The sequence below is a fragment of the Ambystoma mexicanum genome, chromosome 9, assembly GCF_040938575.1.
Source record: "Ambystoma mexicanum isolate Mex_15411 chromosome 9, UKY_AmexF1_1, whole genome shotgun sequence".
Classification (NCBI taxonomy): Eukaryota; Metazoa; Chordata; class Amphibia; order Caudata; family Ambystomatidae; genus Ambystoma; species Ambystoma mexicanum.
The window spans coordinates 528,005,201-528,024,477 of NC_090931.1; the positions used below are offsets into that span (position 1 = coordinate 528,005,201).

Here is a 19,277-nt window from a genome sequence, read left to right on the forward strand (position 1 = left end):
TGACATCCCCAGCTATTTTTTATATATACATTAAATAATTACTTCCTTCAAGTCATTTCAGAATATAGTTTTACATTGTATCCACCTTTTAGCAAGTCTTTCCTTGGCCTGGTTTGGGTTCATTTGTTCAGTTTTACACAAAAGTCTGGTGGTTTTAAAACGCTGGCTTTCTGATAGTGGTGAGCACCAGTATTGCATCCATTTTGACATTAAGAAAATGAATTCCCACAGTTCTGGGTTGCTTTTGGCAATCAACATTGCCATTCCCAATGGTTTCAGGCTACTGTGTGTGTAGCCCAATGGTGGTTTTAGGCAGTGCCCTCCTGTGCTCACAACATAGGCAAAAATGGGTGGCAGCCTATTCTTCATGTTTTCCCTGTGCACTCTCTGGGGAGTTCTGGCCATCATGATGTTTTCAATGCCAGTACTGCACAGTTTTATGGTAGGGCGTGGATGCATTGGTAAAAACATCCCACAACCTCCCACAGAAGCCCTGCTATAAAGTGGATCTAAACAAAGACCAACCAGAGCAAAAATATTTCCGAAAGTTAAAATATATCATCACCCGATGTCCGGTATCGCAATGTCCAGACTTCTGTCATCCATTCTTTTTGCAAACAAACACCTCATGATATGAACTAGGAGTGGTTCCATCACAAGAGATGCCAGAGGACATTCAACCTATTTCTTTCATCAGCTGAAAACTGGTTCCACATGAAGTCTCATACTCCACAGTGGAAAAAGAATGTTTGGTTATCAAATAGGCGGTTGAATCTCTGTGGTATTACTTGCCGGGAAGGCACTTCACTATCTTTAGACCACACACCTTTACAATGGTTGCCCATTCATAAGGACTCCAGCCACGGAGTTCTGCTATGGTTCTTGTCGTTGCAGAGCTATTCCTTCCTGTCTCTGCATCGACTTGCCTCATTCCAGATGACTACCTCTCCATATTGGGCTCCCTGCCCAAACGTCAGGGGCTTGGTCGGGAATATGTGAGGGCTCAAACACTGAAGAGGGGGTTTGTGCGATCTCCATATCCAGACTCATGGTGCAGGTAGGAGATAGCGGGCAGGAGACATTCACTGCACCCAATACCCTTAAGGATGAGGCAAATAAAAGAATACAGAATCACCTGTGGGACCAGACTAGTGTGGCAGCGAAGTCTGCAGGCATACTGGAGATGAGACCCACTCCAACAACTAAGGTCACCATGGAAACAAATTTGGCAACAAGCATCACAGACATCTTGGAGTGGAGCCCCACTCCATCGGCAAGAACTGCCCTGGAGACCGGATTGGTTGTAGGGCCAGTGGGAAGAACGGAGGAAAACATGGCTGCAATGCCTGTGCCAGATAGGCCTCACCTGCCTGTAGGGAATGGGGGCGAAGCCTACCAGCGGGAAAACCCAGACACAGCAATACCTGAAATGTGGCAGCCTGGATCACTGGGCTTGGGAGTTCAGCTTTACAATGCTAAGATCATTGTACCAGGGAAGCCTCGCAGGGATTGGTGGCAATTTACCCAGGTATAAAACCTTACAGAAATGAGCACAGAGCTGACTATTACTTTCTCTCTTCTAGGGGGAAGAAGGCCTGGGAGAAGCCTATTCACTGGGCTTATTAGTATCTTGAGGAAAGAATTAGCCATTCTCCTTGAGTACAGAATACGAAGGGAAGATGGGATGAAGCAACCAGCCATCTTCCCACTTATTGTGACCTGAAGAATACTCCTGGGATAAACCGAATTCACTACTAATCCCAATCCTGTCATCTATACCCCACAGGGTCCATGCCTAGTCTTGTTAATTGCACAGTCTCTCCTCCACCTAGCCCCTAACGTTTCGGGTCAATCATTTCCGTACGAACCAGCGCTTCAAATTAGCGCGTGACTAGTACACACTGCGATCATAGGCTGTTTTCGTTTTGATTACACATTTTTCTTAAATCCCATTTATGACCTCCACTTTAAGCGCAGTAATGCTTCAAAAAAGTGTTGCTGGATCAGCCAGTTTATAGATTTCCTAGGAATTGGAGACGTAAGCCGTAAAATCTTTCTGGCGGCGCCTGATGTCTTTTGATGATGAAGTGACGTAAAGACGCTCCTGTCAGGGGCAGTTCCGTACGCTTTAAGCCTTGGAAGGATCTGAAAGGTCTCTGCGGGTAAGTTGCATAATGACTGTATATGAACTGCCTGTACATCTCCGTGATCGCCTCGCAAAAGAATTTCCTGTGCATTTTTTTTAGAACTGCAACGGGTAATTATAAAAATGTAAGCCAGTGTTAGGAGATGACAGGCTTTCACTTCAGCCAATCCCCACACACCACCATCAATGGGTACACAGCAGCTTGTGCGGTCCTGTTAGCTGCTTTTGGCCTGCCTGCGTCACCAGCTCCAGCTCCACTGAGAGGAAAGCATGGGGCACATGATTGCCGGACAAATGAATGGCCCAGCAAAACATACGACTTGTTATAAGTCTCTGCTATTTACAGTGTACAATTTCCGAAAGACCTCTTTTGCACAGATCATGCACCGCGGCGGAACATTTGAAGGACACAGTTAAAGTCGATAAAACAGTGTGGACAATGTAAACGTTGTTGGCCTCAAAGGAGCCACACATTGCTAAATTTCAATATCATTGGAGGTGTTTTCCTAACAGTTTTAAAAAGCGGACACACTTGGAGTCCCCAACTCTTAAATACACAACTCAAGCGTATGAGTACATTTTCTTTTATGTTCCTGGCATTTGTAGAGCGTTCACTGCTGTTGTTACTCCTTGGGAGTGTATTACTGCATGCCTCTGGATTTGCCGTAGAACATAGGCTGATATTGCATAACATATTTCAGTACATAATGTGACGCAGTCAACTGTGCATTAGGACACACGCTGTTTAGCGTTTCTGCCAGACAGCGCTTTACTGTTCCTGGTGATCCCGGGGCCCACTTAGATGAGGCATTTTTTGAAGTCCTGGTGCGGTTCGTATTTATCTGTGTAGTGTTTGAAGAAAGTTATTGCCATTATAGCTGTTTTTGCTCAGTGCATTGTATTTAGCATTGCAATGGTGGGGTGAGCAGAGTTGAGGTGGCACGAAGGAGGTGGAAAGCAATAATGCAGAGGGTGGCTTAGGGATGAGTGGTGGCAAGGAGCTGAAATTGGAGAGAAGCAGGGAAGCAATCCTGATGTCAGTGTAGGTATGATATGATATGGCATTTATAACGCGCCTATACACAAGTGTTTCAAGGCACGACGAGGCAAGGGGGCAGGGGGTGGAAACAGAGGGAAGACCGAGACAGCGATCTTACTAGGCCAGGTAACATTGAGATTGCGTAAGTGCAGGGAAAGGGTAAAAGTGCGGGGGGAAGGGAAGGGGACAGTGCAGAAAATGGGATTGACAGTAAGAAAAAAAGAATTGAATAAATAAAAAGCAATGAGTAAAAAGTGCGGTCAGCTGGTGGCAAGTGCATGGTGTGCAGCTGACAGGGGAGGAGATCTGGGCCCGAGATCAGAGGGTTGGCCAGGTGACCAGTGCAGTTTCAGTTCAGCCAGGAATCAAGCAGGGGAGAGGAGGAGAGTAAGCAGAAGCAAAGAGGAACATTTTGAGGTGCTTCCGGAACCAGAGATGGTTATCCTCAAGTTTCAGGGAGGCTGTACCAGAGGGAAGCCCCAGCCGAAGAAAAAGATCTACCACCAACACGTTGCTTGGAGAAGCGACTGACCCTGAGGGAGTTGGAGGCGGATGAGCGAATGTTAGGGAGAATTCTCTTTTTAGGCTGAATTTCCTAACCTAGTGAGTCCCCCAGCAGCTTTGCTGGATTTTTGGGGTTTATTTTTTTCTCCTGCCAAGAGTGAGACTCTTTTACCTTCACTCTTGGACATGATTTGAGTGTATTCCTTTGACTCTAGATGTGTATCATGGGCTATGGGGTCTTTTACTCCATAGGGCTTCATGTGTTTTTGTGATGTGTGTTACACAGCACCCTCAGTGCAGTAACACAGGGGTGTCGTAGTGACCTCCCAGTATAGACTCCATAACCTGGGACTGTCTACTGTCTCCCAGGGCATGTAAAGTCACCATTGACTTTACTAGTCTTGAATTCTGAACAGAACCAGTACAAACCATCATATTGTGGACGTACTGGCCGGGGCAATTCAATTGCCCCGGGGTCTGTTAGTCGAGGGGGCACGTCTCCGTCCCCCCTGATCGAGTTTTGGCTGGTGGCAGTGGATACTACTTTTTATATTCAACCGCGAATATTTCTCTATGGGATTTGCCCATTGTTCGAGGCTACTATATTTATTAAATTACGATAGCCTCGAACATACCGCCGGTTTATTTATTTATTATCAATTCTCCGGTTGGTATTTTTTGCCAAAACTCGGTTCTAAAATGGCGTTTGTGTTCTCTTCTGTGACTCCAACCCAAGTCGAGCCCTTTGTTCCACTTTTTGGCGGGCTTCTCCACAGAAGCCCTCCAAAGTGGTGCCACTCTGTCTGGGGTACTTAGGAGGGGTGGAGAGGGATTTAGGCACCCTGGACTGAGTTGCCTAGGCAACTCAAGTCGCACTCCGTTAGCATGTTTGAGTAACAGCTAGGCTGAGTGAATGGGGGTTTTCGGCATAAAAGCAGAGCTTTGGGGACTGGAACTTCAGAAGTCGCCACAGGATCTAAGAATCCGACGAGGGAGAAGCTGAGCCGACCTGCTACGACGACACCACCGGTGGAGCCCTGCTGAACCGTCTCACCACTTTTCCCAACGACAGAGGAGATCTCCCGCCGGAGAGTCTTCTTCCTTTGACTGGTGGGGATAACCAGTTTCACCGTCTTTTCGCCTTCCCGACGCATCTCGTGGCCGCCTTGCCTGTGCCAAGCACCCCGGCAACCGGAATACCACGTTTTGCCACGACCACGAAATAAAGGGTAATACCATTAACCGGAAAACTCTGCGGCTGGTTTCTTCCCTGGCAGTGCAACGACCTTCATCTTTCCTCCAAGTCGAGATCTTCTCTTCCTCTGGACGACGCCAAGACTTGCACCTGCTGCCAGGAACAACTGCCACCGCTGGAGGATCCTTCCCACTTAAGGTACTGTGTTCCGCCTGGCTTCCCTTGCCACCGACTGTACGGGGTAGATTTAGCCCCCGGCTTTCGAACCTGGGTTAGCCTGGGACACCCTGGCTAAACTTTTCTGAGCCTCTCAACTCTTTTTGAACTCTCTGCAAGACTTTCAAAGCCTAGTGTAACTGTGTGATCTTGGGCGCATTTGTGCTCTGCTCTCTCTAAGAGTGGGCCCAGCCTATGGACTTTGGCTCACCAGTGACTTTTGCTCTTCTGCCTTGCTAAAAGTGTTCCTAAATCTTAGAGTGGTGTATCTTGACATATTCTGTCTTTTTCCCTCCCTTTTTCATGAACTTATTGGAGTGCCATCTATAGTTAAGCGCTCACCTCTGTCTGGAAATAAGTGGTGTTAACTAAGACTTGTCTGATAAGGAATAAGGGTTGTATATATCATAATAGTAACTGTGTTTACAGTGTTTTACAATAAGAGTGCTGGAGTGTTTCAAACAGTGTGTTTTTAAATAAATAATTATATACTTTGATACCAAAGCTCTGGTCAGTGTTTGCTTGTGCTATTGTGTCTGAGTGCCTATTGTGTATACTTTGCATTCTGCCTAACTCTTCTTGAGGGAAGTCTGACTGCTCAGCCACAGCTACCAGGTAAATCTGGGTGGTACAGACTGCTACCAAGTGGGTTTACTGCTAACACCTGTAGTCCTAAATCTTTTGCAGTGTTCCCAAAGGGAACTGCACAGGTTTCTGCCTAACAGCGAAGAGCTTGAGAAGGAAGATATTGAGGAAGAGAGAGTTGAAGGTATTGAGGCCCCAGGCCCCAGAAGGCCTTGTGGAAAATGCAGAGGGTTTCAAACTTAATCCTCGCAGCCACTGGGAGCCAATGCAGAGATTTCAGTCCTGGAGAGATGCCACCCCAAGGCTTGAGGCCAAGGACAAGTCTTGCAGTCCTGTTCTGGATGAGTTGCAGAGGGCGGAGAGTAGAAGCAGGCAGATTTAGCAAGAGGCTGTTGCAGTAGTCCAGCCTAGAGAGAACCAGAGCTCTGGAGATAGTGAGCTTCTGGGGCAAGGAGAGGAAAGGAAGAATACCTCTGAAGAGGTTCAGCTGGTAGTGTGATTTCTTAGAGATATCAGAGATGTGAAGAGAGAAGGAGAGTGTGGAGTCATAGATGACCACAATGTTTTTAGCCTCACAGGTGGAAGCAGGAAGAGGGCCAAGAGAGGCCAGACTGAGAGTGACAGGAAAGGAGAGAGCAGTAGTGCCGATGAGGAGAATCTCAGTCTAACTGGCATTAAGGCAGAGGTCATTGGCGGCACACCACTCCTGGATAGCAAACAGACAGTCAGAGATGAGAGAAGGAGAAGAAGTGGCAGAAGGGAGCCTGAAAATGAGCTGAGTGTCATCCGCATAGCACTGGAAGTTGGGGCAGAGAGTGGCAATGCAGAGGGCAAGAAGTGCCAGGTCTTGGTTGAACAGCCAGGGAGAGAGGTTAGACCCCTTGGGAACACCACAGATAGAGATAGAGGAGAGAAAGGACCCAAGTTGGACCTGGGAGGGTTGATCAGAGGAAAGCGGTCAGCCTTGCCATGGCGTGATCGATGATACCCAGGTTATTACAGAGACGGTTTGCATGGTTGACCGTGTCAAAGGCAGTAGAGAGATCAAGTAAGATGAGGACACAGGGGGTGTTGGAATCAAGGTTTGAGAGCAGGTCTTCACAGATGTTCAGGAGGGCAGTTTTCGTGCTTCTGGCTGCTCTGAAGCCAGACTGATGGTCATGGAGACGACCAACAGATTCAGTGTGGAGTTTAAGCTGGGAGATGGCCAGGTTTTCCATGAGTTTGCCCAGGAAAGGGGTGATGGAGATTGGGCGATAGTTAGCCGGGAAGGATGGATCGCCAGAAGGTTTTTTAAGAAGAGGATGCACAAGGGAGTGCTTCGGGGGCGAAGGGAAGACCCCAGTGGCAAAGGAGTGGTTGCAGAAGTCAGCCAGAGCAGGGGCCAGGGTGTCAATGTGGTCGTTAATGGTTTTGGAGGAACAGGGGTGAACCTGCTTTGACGAGACTTTCATAGATTGGACTTGTTTAGAAACCTTGTCTGAGGAGAGGCAGAGAAGGAGGGAGGAGAGGTGCCCGAAGAAGGGCCAGAGGAAGAGCAGGGAGTGGAGGGGGCAGGGGGAAAGGAAGAGATAGAGGACAGGATGTCCTGAGTTTTAGAGATGAAATGAGAAGCTAGGGCCGTACAGAGGGCCTTGGAGGGGACAGGAGAGGTAGAGACTGCAGCAGGATTGGCCAGCTCCTTGCAAGTTTTAAAGAGTTTGGCCGTGTTGGTAGATACTGCAGAGACACAGACTTGGATGTGGGCTCTCTTCTGGGTGTGGACAGAGAGCTGGTATTGCCTTTGGAGCATGTGGCAGGCCAGTTTGTCAGAGGATGTACCGGAAGCATGCCATTTTCTCTCAGCCACTCTGCACTTGCGTTTAAGGGTGGCGAGGCCTGAGTCATACCAGGAGTTGTACTTAGCTTTGGGCTTCAAGTGGATCCTCATGACAGGGACAAGAACATGAAGAGTATCAGAGATAGCACAGTGGAGCATGGAGAGGGCTGTGTCAGGGTGTGAGTCAGCTAAGGTAAGGAAGGAAGGTGAAAAGGACGGGACAATAAGGTATATACATTTAGTAGAATTTTTGTTCACCGCTGGCCCTACACAGAGGATCTCTGAGCGCTTTACAAGCTTCAAAGGATGAAAAGGTGAAACAGAAGTTACAAATGTTTTCAGGATAGGACAGAACAATTAGGATGGACAAGTGGTAGCAAGGGAGATGAAGGTTTGGAGATACAGGAATGTTGTGGGGCTCTTGCAGAAAGTGGTGATGGAGGGTGCAGTGCAGATGTTAAGAGGTATTGTGTTCCATTCCACAGGTGCCCAAAGGGTAAATGCTTGTTTTTGTATACATGTTTGTTTTCAGATTGCTATGCCCTCATATTAAAGTGTACACATATCTGTGGCGGCATTGTGAACAAAGTGAATTTGAAATGTGGCCCTTTTGCGTGAATTGACTGAGCACATTTCAGTCACTAGATTTGTCAGGTCATTTTCTTTTGCTCTCTCTCCCTCAAACTATCTTCCTCTCGTTTTCACCCACAGTGACTTGCTTATCAAATGTTGAACTCCACTCTCTTCTACAGATACTACTCTGGATTGTATCTGAGCACAATGTGTTATCTATTTGCATGTGCTTCAGTAGTGCTGGCCACGTCTTGCTGATGTAAACAACGCTTTCAATGTGTCAGACTTTTGAAGGTTCCTGCTACTCAGGACACGCAAATGGTCACTGAGGCATACAGAATAGGATACTGATCACACATTGATGGATGGATAGGCCTCATTGGGCCCTCTCTTCAGTGTTGCAGTTTGTGCGCATTACTGTACTAAGTGGAGCATTGATCACTAAGCCCTTGCAAAGAAGTATGACAAGTTTGAGACCCTCTTAAATGTTCTTAGCTACCAGTGCCTTTTTACTTGAAGCCATATTTACTTTTTAGAAACTTTGCATAACATCATAAAGTTTTGAGTCCGTCACTACTCATAAACCTTTCTCAAACAGTGGGAATGTGCTTATGTGTCTATGTGTTCGTGCATGAGGGTGCCTTCACCAGTGGCATTCGTAGCTCTGTCTTCCAGTAGAGTGCTTTCAGCTAATGTTTGATCTCCATGCTCTTTCCAGGAATGCTGCTGGTTACATCTGACACCCAGGGGCATGATTTCCACATCTTCCAAATCCTCACCCACCCCTGGTCGTCTTCGCAAAGTGCTGTACACCACCTTTATACCCTACACAGGGGAGAGACTGAAGCCAAGGTATATTTTGTATGTATTTAGGATTTAAAATGTACTATCATTGAGTCTAAGATGCCGTCTGTGTATTGAATGAAGGTATAGTTAATAGTCCTCTTGTATAGATGCGTAGAGACTCAATGTGCACATCTCGTCTAATTTGTATATTTCTGAATGATCGTTTCTAGCGTGAGGGCTGCTCTAGATACACCTCTGACTTTGATCATATGTGGTAGGACAGTTCCCATTTGTTACATATTTTAGTCACAATTATTACAGCATGTCAGCATCACACCTCAGGTGGGTACATTAAAATAAAGACTTGTCAACATGAGACTGAATTAGGGTTGCCCTCTCATGTTAAATGACTGAAAACTAGGTATGAATTGTAGCAAAAATGGAATGAGCAGTGAACTTGATAAACTCCACCCATTACTACATCAAGCTGCTTAAGACATTGTCATTCCTGTCCAGTCAACCACCTACATAGCTGGACCAAAACATTACTTCTGACACGAAGACCAAATAAACTGACCCATCAACCTCCTAAAACAATGGAGCCACGGATATCGTTAAAACCAAGAGGATAGATCAGATAGCTCCCTGCTTTACTCCTGTTCAAGCGGGAATCACCTTTCTGCTGCTAACCATCACACCCAAAATCATATACATAGTGATCACAGAATATATGAATCGGAGAATTAACCTGCAAAGGTCCACATAAGCTTCACAACTCAGACACTGATCCATATGCCTCAACTTATCCAAATCCCATGTAGGGTGGCCCATTCATCCAACAGTCATATCAAACAAACACACATTTTTGAAGAGTAACTCAGCCTAATAGCTTCCAGAAAACCCCACCTGTTATCCAAAGCATCTAAACTGAATCCCGTGGGATGTTTTTATCCACGCATCCAAGCCCTACCTCAAAACTGTGCAGTACTGACATGGAAAACATCATGATGGCCAGAGCTTCCCAGAAAATGCACAGGGAAATGCATGAAGAATAGGCTGCCACTCATTTTTGCCGATGTTATGGGCACAGAAGGGCACTGCCTAAAACCACCAGTGGACTACCCACACAGTAGTCTGAAACCATTGGGAATGGCAATGCTGATTGCCAAAAGCAAACCCATAACTGTTGGGAATTCATTTTCTTAAATCCCAAAATGGGTTGCAGTACCAGTACTCACCACTATCCAAAAGCCGGCGTTTTAAAACAACACCAGATTTTACTTTTTGTATAAAACTGAATAAATGAACCCAAAGCAGGCCAAAGAAAGACTTACTGAGAGGTGGATCCAATGTAAAGTTATATTCTGAAGTGACTTGAAGGTTTATAACAAGACTGGCTGAGCTGTGGATTTCAGCAGTTTAAGTAAATTTGGACTGAAAGACACTAAAAATCTAAATGTTTAAAAGAAATGAGTGACCTACTTTGAGTGTCACATAGGTTGCAATTGTTTAAATGTCATAGTTTTAAACTTAGAATCAGCATTCTAGCTGCATATGTAAACATTGTCTTGACTTAAACTGGGTAACAAAAAGTGACATTTTATCTGAAACCTGGCTTAAGGAACTGAATTCTGCCCACCAGCTACCCCCGACAGGAGATGAAACTTGAGTCACAGCTGTGTTCCCAGGCCTATCTGCCTTTTGCTGGCCACACTAAGGATATGCCATCTCTCTGATAATTGAATTAAGGGGAGCCCCCACAGAATACAGGAGCTCTGAACAATGCAACCCCCTTCACCCAGGCAGATGGTTTATTGCAGATGTCGTAAATGTAGCTTCCTCCTGGAAGGGAAGGGGAGGGGCACTGCCTGTGAGAGCAAGCTGGCTTGGCAGAACTGGAAAAACCAGAAATTCAACCTTGTGCTGGGGGGAAACCACACCCCTTTGGGGCCAGAACATAACTCTAAAAAGATGAATAACTCATAGTACGGACTTGTGAAAATTATTTAAATGACACCATAATTCTTGTGATTTTTCTGCCCACATTTTAAGACGTGTTAGGACCCGGTGGTATGTTCAGGGGGGTTTTAGAGGAAAAGAGGATATTACTCAAAATGTGTGCATGTGAAAAATCTGACACTTCATCAACTAATGTCCATACTCCTTGCGCACATGTGTGTAAATTTGGGTTAATGTCCGATATTGCAAAATCAGTTAAAAAGTGAAATATGTGCCATTTCTGAATGCAAGCCCCCAGGAAGAGCAGAGTTTGAACAGGGGATACCTCCTGTGATATGTGATGGGTGCGTGTAATTTTGAAACAATATGTACCTCTGCAAATATGTATTTGGTTCAAATCTAGATTTGTGTGAAAGTTGACAGGAGGAGTGGACTTTCTGCAGGCTGTAAAATGACATCACTCTGACACAACTTAGCTCCCCCAATCAGGGGAGAAATGAAAGCTTGGCCAATGATAAGTGGAGAGGGGTAGAGCCTAGTGATGCTGCACACACACCCACATTCTAAACCGATAAAAGCAGATAGTGCAAGCCAAATAGACATTCATTTTCCACTTGCAGCTGGAAGCTCTGCCAAAATTCCATACTTTACCTCCATCAACATCCAGAGATCCAGGCTTCAAATCCCTCAATCTCCAGAATCCAGAAGCAGTGCTGTACCCAGAGAGAGAGCAGAGCTGACCCAGGCCAATGTTAGCAGAACCAAAGAGCTGAACCTGAGTCCAGTCCAAAACCTGACCAGATCCGTGGCGAGGCATATTTCTAAATATAGTGTGAGTACATAGTAGAACTGTGCAGAACCAATCTCTTAGTTAAAATAATATAATTCAATCCTATTTTAATCTAAGTAGAACTGTCTCCTAACTGTCACCTGTCATTTGTAAAGCTGTCACTTGTCATTTTCTAGTTGCAAGCTGCACTTGTCTTTTTGAACTTTAAAATTTCAAATCTGAAAAACGACCTTTACCATATCGCTCATATCTCCGCGACCGTTTGTCCTAGAGACTTGCAGCAACTTTCATCTGGAAGCTGAGATCCTAGGCTTTCCTAGGACCCCAAAATGATAGTGATAGTCCTTGTAGTTCCTCTGTAATCGCGCTCGCCGCATTCGCAAATTTTGCCGCGATTTGACATTTTGCCGCAATTTGAAAATTTCTCCACTTGCAAAAGATAGCTGCTTTTGCTTTCCTTTGAAAAAAATCGTTTGCCTCATAAAAACTATCCCTGCATCACTGCTAGAGTGAGCCTGAGCTAATATTAACTAGATACCACTCACCTGAACCTCTAGAGGGAATTAAAAGCATTTTAGTATATTTTTTTCTTCATTGCCAGCACATTTAAAAGCATTTGGGCCTGTGTTTTCAACGTCTGTAGTCTAAGCTTGCTGGGGGTGAACTGAATCACATTTGATTGCATTTCTGAGAACTGTGTGCCTTCCTTCCATTTCCTTGCATTGCATAAAAGGGGGGGGGGGTGAATTGTCCAAGAAAGTGATTACATTGTCTTTTGCTGAAATCCTATCAAGTTATTTTCTGTACTGCATTTCATTCAACATTGCATCCATTTGAAACCATAAAAGTATTGTTGCTATCTTATCCATCCTATAACCACTCATCATTGATTATAAAGAAGTGTGCTAGTGCCAGATTCTCCGTTGTTAATCTTGATCATCTCAGATTAAGTGTGATATTCAATTATTAATTTATTATAAAGTGTGATATATATATCTATATTGTTTAAATTCTCAAATATACCTTTTAACTTGCAAAACAGAACTACTTATTGTCTCAGTGGGGTCAGGGGGATTGCAAGGGAGGGGTGTTATATAGGGGTAGTCATCCAGAACGCATGAACTGGACATAAAGATATATCAATAAGGGTTTTCATTCAGTATTATAGACTAAGCGTTGACTTAGCTGTAGTGTTGAATTGAATCCTCTTACAAATTGGGGGCTCGTGCCGGACGTTTGGGTTAGATCTACCATTTGTGCAGATTAATACAGCGTGCCAGCTGACAGGTACACGTATCCGGTCGGATCACCACGCTGTGTTACGCTGTAAAGCACTCCTCAAAGGAACGCTCTTAGGAAAAGGTCTGTTTTGCAAAAATAAAATACAAACTTCTGTAAGTCAGGACAGAGACCAATCTCTAGAATGACGACCTTAGTAGACATGAAAATAGCCAGAGAGCACCTCTTACATAAACTATTTGTGAGAGGTGAATGGACTTAACAGGGCCAGGATGCCTGGTTGCAGGCCATCACGCGACAGGTCACTGAAACAGGATCAGACCTATGGAGAGATCAGGGTCCATTACATGTGGCCCTGAGTGAACTATATATGGCTCCTAAAGCCAAAGATGAACACAATAAGATTGCCAGGATAGCAGCATACCTGTACCTATATATGGGAGACATGCAGGATAAATGCACTGAAAGCCAAGATCTGGCAAATAGGCAACAGATGGCAGCAGAGAAGGCCCGATCTGATCTGGCCTCTTCTGAGCAGAGGCTGCAGAGGAGCCAGGAGTCAGAAAATGATAGTAGGCAATATATCATTAAAATAAAAGAGGATATGGGCATCCTACAACAGGAAATGACAGACCAGGATACCAGATTTCTGGCCCTGCAGAAGGAGCACCAAGACAGTTTGGACTCCATACTGCAGAACCAGAAAAAGTTGGAGCAACAGATCAATTTCAACAGGGCATGCGCGGAGCAGGTAGTCACCCTGCAAAGCCAGCTAGATAAAGAGAAAGAGGAGAGCAATAAACTGATTCTGAAAGACCTGGATACCCAGGCAGAGTTTGATGAGGAGCGCCAAAAAGCTGGTGCCTTTCAACGACAGAGGGACGACCTGGCAGCACAGATGCAGGCTCTCAGTCAGGAAAGAGACACTTTAGGCCAGGAAGTCTGCCACTTAAAAAAGGAAATTGAAGAAAATCACCTGTCCCTCCAGGGGCTGGGTGACCTCCAAAAAGAAAACCGGAACTTGGTAGAGCACACCAGAAGGGTGGAAGATGCTCTGGCAAGAAAGGAGCAGTAGGGATGGGACTCAGGAGGTAAACCTCCTGCAGCAAAGACTGGCCCAGTTCTCCAGGACCAACCAGAAAGCACAGAGGGAAAATGAGGCCCTCTGTCAACACAATGATAGGCTCCAACAACAGGTAGCGATGCAGGAGAGACTGATAGAGTCTAGTAAGGCCTTGACTGAGGAACTGAAAGCACAAATGCAGGCTCTTGCATTGCAACAGGGAGCAGGGGCGGATAGAGATGAGGTCCGCTGGGAAAGAGAGACTCCTGACCATAACCTCAGGAGCCCTAACACCAGGGGCCTTCATCTCTCCCAGTCCCTGGACTCTACCACCCCCATGTCCCCTGGCGCACATGAGCACAGGGCCACATGGATGGCAGATTACTATCCAGCTAAAAGTATGGGGCTCATAGGCCAGTACCACTCAGGAATGGAGGGGTGGGCATCCGGGTATGGGCACCCAAGTACAGTACAGTTCAGTGGGGAACCCCAGGAGAGTAGGCCCCTTAAGGGCATCCTGAAAACCTCTGCCCAGTTAGGTCAGTGGGGGGGGGGGTACCCAGCAAATCCTGGCAGCAAGGAGGGATCTGAGGACTCCTCTGAGCACCACAGGAAACAGGAGACCAGGTCCCCACATTCTGCCAGCCATTCCCAGGCTCGCAGAATCCGGGAAAACCTGGAAGAACAGACAGGAACCTCTGGGAGCAGTGCCTCTGAGTCAGAGGATGAATGGACAAGGGTTACCCGAACCAAAAAGGCCAATAAGGCAAAAAGGGCCTTGCTTAAGGACCCCTTAAAGCAGATTAAGGCGATCAGGAGCGTCATCACGCCTTATCATAAGAACGCCAAGTATTCTGTTTGGGAACACTTGGAGCTCTATGAGCAAATGATGGAGACTTTTCATTTGAAGGACAGCCAAAGCTGTATTCAATATGTAAAGTGGACCTTCTCCCCGGAATACTCCAGTTTCTTTGCGGGGCTGGAGGACCAAAATCATTTAAGATGGTCCACCTATAAGGCGGCCATCTTGAAACATTTTTCTGTTCACAGAAATCCTCAAGAGGCTCGCAAGGCAGCCTACAATTTGCAATGTGGGCAGGATCAGGCCCCACAAGAATTTATGCAGGAGTTAAAGCGTGCTTTTGCACAGACCACAAGAAGGGTACGCACGGATAGTAGAGAATTTATTAATACGTTTTTCCATGCCTTGCCCAAATACATAATGACCCAGCTCGTGAGGGATTTTCACGAGAAAAGATCTTTAGACTGGGTCATTGAACAGGCGACCCGGATCTATGAGGTGCAGAAGCCAATAGAAAATAAAAATAATGCGCCCAAAAAGGTCAAGGTGGCAGAGGTAAAGGTCACCCCCGTTTTAGAGTTGGAGATGGGGGGGCCTAAAAACCTACCTGCACCTAATAATGCTAGGCCCAGAAGGTCCTCGGGCCAGGCACAGACAGGGAGCCAGGGAGGCAGCCCCACAAATGGGGTCCCTCGCTCTCCTGATTATGTAAGCCCCCGTTACAAGGGAAACAGACCCATCCTGGGTTATGTGTGGACTCCTCCAGCCCAAGGGGGGTGATCCAGCCAAGCACCTAACCCAGAGAACTTCCCTCCCAACTTCTCACAGGAGGGCAGAAACTTACCAAATCCTGGGCAGAACTTTTTCCACAGGTATCCACCCAATTTCCAACCCCAAAATCATCCATCCTTCTTTCCCCAATTCCCTGAGCCCAGACAACCGAATCCGGGAGAGGGGAGGCCAAGGGTGGAGGGGTATCCAAATCTTCCCAACCAGGGGTACTACCAAAGAAGGGATAGCTACCCTTCCCGGGATCAGCCCAGGGGAGAAAACAGGGCCCCGTATCAGCCTGAGCGGGTTTCCCAGTTAGAGCGCCAGGTTCAAAACATGGCACGGGATCTGGGTCACATACTGAGGGCTCTGCAGAACCCTCAGATCGGTGTGCCGGCGCAGAATTCACCCAACTCTGGACCTGGTGCTCCAGAACAATGACGGGGGCAGCACCCCGATAACTCACCGGTTCCCAGGGAGGAGGCACAAAGGGAAGGGGGGTGTAAAGCCTTGGAGGAAGCTTCCTTCCTCACTTGTAAACAGCCCCTGGAAACCCAGGAACCGGAAACAAAATCTCTTGCCCCTGAAAGCCTGCCTCCTAAGGAGCAGAGGGGGGGTAGGAGAAACAAAAGACCCAAACAGACTCAGTTTGAGGAGGAGGTACAGATCTTCCAATTTGAGGGAGAGGGATCCTCAGAGGATCCTGGGAAAAGGATCTTCTCCTTCAGAGAGGGGGGAACTTCTCCCAAAGAAAAATGGGTCCCTAGGGATGCAAATCCAGACTGGGGAGATGTGGAGACTGAGCTACCGCCGCCCACCATCTCATCCCAGAATCCCCTGGTTCAAACCCATCCTGGTGACTGCCTCCAAAAAGGGGGGGGGCGGCCCAGAACCAGAGCCAGGGGAACCCACAATGGCTCTGATCTCCAGTTGCCAATTGTTTCTTTCAGATTCCCAAGGCTCTCCACAGAATTCTGCCCAAATCTCTTCGCTAGCAATGTCCAAAACCAGAAAGTTAGCCCACCAGTTGTCCGGAAATGTGCATTATCTGTGCCCCCTTGAGGAGAAGGAGGGAAGATACTATGCCACGGTACAAGTACAGGGGCAGGGGACAATTTTCGCACTGGTGGACACTGGATCTCAAGCTACCCTTCTGTCCAGAAGGGCCTTTGACGAACTGAATGCAGGAAGGGGAGAGAATTACCAAATTCCTCTCACCTCACTTCCTGGACAACTCCAGAACTTTGACGGGAAGGAAATTCCCGTCGAGGGGACGGCAGACTTGGACATTAAAATTGGGCGACACAAGTTGAAACACCCGGTCATAGTTGTGACTCCAGAGGGCACCCCTTGTTTACTAGGGAATGACCTCCTGAGAAGGTTGTCACCCCTAATAGATTGTGTAAACAAGGTCCTCTGGACCCAGACTAGCCGACCAATAAAATTAAAACAGAGTGTCAACCATGTTAGTTTAAACGGCACCTGCCACATGGTTGAACAAAAACCTGACCAAGTAGAATTTCACTTCCAGAATAGCCAAATTCCAGACGTGACAGTAATAGCAGTAGGACAACAGACTGGTGATGGAGGGTCCTCTCTATTTCTGAAAATCAACCTTCCTTCCAGTCTAAAGTGGTACTCCACGCTGGAAGGAAACACTCTGAGATTCTATACTAATCCACAATCAGAAACTCCCACTCCTATAGTCCAGAAAGATGTGAAATCAGCTCAGAGCCTGGCTGATATTCAGCAAATTGGAGAGCAGTTGTTCATCCCTGTCCAATTAAATGATGGGAAGGACTCTGTTCTCGCTCGAGTGTGTGTGAACAATGGTAAGAGCTTCATCAGCGAAGCCATGTTCCACCAACTCCCAAAAGATCCAGCCATTCCCACATTCAAACTGATAGACAAATGGGAAATGGACCTGGAAGCACCTAATTCCAAACATCTCCTGCCAAGCAGGTGTATGCTCAAAATCTCCATTGGCAACAAGAGCATAGTCCATAATTGTTGGGTCGTGCGAGACGTCACTGCCGCCTTTTACTTAGGCAGTGACATTCTCAATCGCTTTGCCATTAGTTTGGACCTAATAAACTTCAAAGCTTGGTCCCGATTATCGGATAATCCCATGGGCTTTGATGATCCAGAAAAAGCATTTAGGTCAGCTCAATTGCTACCTTATGCAGTTGAAATTCAGATCAAAGAGGAAGTCACCATCCCAGAAAGGACTTGACAATTCTCCCTGGAAGTGAAAGCTAAAAGAGGACAACATTTGAAAAACCCTGATGCTTACATACATCTAAATGCTTCTCTCCAACTGCAAGGGTTGGGGGTAAACCCAACTCCATTAGTCAACATTGAACATGACACCATTCTAATAGAGGTGGATAACAGCGACTTAAAGAGTATTACTCTAGCCGCAGGCACCATTATTGGAATGGCGGTTGATGACCGACATTTTTCCATAGATTTAGGTAATGAACTGTTAGGGCCAGTCCCCAAGGACTGCTTTGACAGTGACAGTGATGACAATACAACACCAGACAGGATTTTTACCCGGCATGGGGGGAACTTCCTGATGTACACTTCTTGCCCTTATGGTAAGGAAGATGTGACTTGTGACTTCAGGAGGGATGAGGTGATTTTCCAGGTCCATGAGGGCTGCCTTTCCCACCTGAAGCCTCCAGTCCAAATCAGCACTCTGACAAGGGACTTCTCCACCCAGCTGGAGGAGGCCGCTGAAATAGCCAAACCAGAAGTCTTTCCAGGCTTCAGGCAGATGGTGGAAGAGAGAGTCAACCTAGCTGATGCCTGTGTGACTCTGGAACAAAAGCAAAAGTTGAAACAAGTTTTCTTGGATTTCCAAGATCTCTTTGCGGTAGACTCATATGACTGTGGCCGCACCGACATCCACACAACAACAATCCCCTCGGACCCTGGCATGACTCCTGTGTTTGTGAAGCAATATCGCTTGCCTCTCGCATCAATGGAGTCCCTTACTGAAATAATTAAGAACCTTGAGTCCCGGTGAATAATCCGTCCAGTCCACAGCACCTTCAATGATCCGGTGCTGGGAATATTGAAGCCAAACGGCCAGTGGAGACTCTGCGCTGACCTTAGGGAGCTCAACAAACGGGTCCATACTTCCCGATGGCCTCTGCCCTACATTGACCAAGGGCTGGCCCAGATCCAGGGGTCACAGGTATTCACTGCAATAGACCTGACCAATGGATACTGGACCGTGCCTGTCAGCAGGGAGGACCAATACAAACTGGCTTTTACCTTTGGGGGCCAGCAGTACACATGGACCCGGACTCCCTTCGGATACCTTAACTCCGGTAATGTGTTCAATATTTTCCTACATAAGGCCATGCCCGACCTGGGTGCGAAGGGTAACCTGGCTTATGTAGATGATGTCCTCATCAAAAGTTCATCTGTAGAGGAACACATAGCGGAGATCCGTTATGTTCTGACACAGTTGAGGGCCGCCGGAGCAAAACTTTCCTTTCAGAAAGCACAGTGGTGTAGAACCCGTGTTAATTTCTTGGGGCATGAGATTACTCCTCAGGGTCTCTGTCCCCAGGAAAAGAAAGTGGAAGCACTTCAGAAACTGAAAGACCCCACAACTCTGCGGGAACTAAGGAGCCTCCTTGGACTGACTAATTACAGCAGAAAGTTCATTGAGGGCTACGCAGAGATCACCAGACCCCTGATTCATCTCCTGAATGGGGGGGGGGGTCAAGTGGGAATGGGGTCCAGAACAAGCCGAGGCAGTAAGACAACTCAAAAG

At 46.8% G+C, this 19,277-nt stretch overlaps 1 protein-coding gene across 4 annotated transcripts in view; it reads left to right on the forward strand.

Moving 5' to 3' along the window:
* Positions 1-19,277, forward strand: part of BCAS3 (BCAS3 microtubule associated cell migration factor) — a 3,943,855-nt gene that overhangs the window by 2,800,966 nt on the left and 1,123,612 nt on the right. For all 4 annotated transcript variants that reach the window (XM_069615076.1, XM_069615077.1, XM_069615079.1 and 1 more), the window contains one exon: positions 8,796-8,929. In XM_069615076.1, the coding sequence (XP_069471177.1) occupies positions 8,796-8,929 (134 nt within the window). The remainder of the gene's footprint in view (positions 1-8,795; positions 8,930-19,277) is intronic.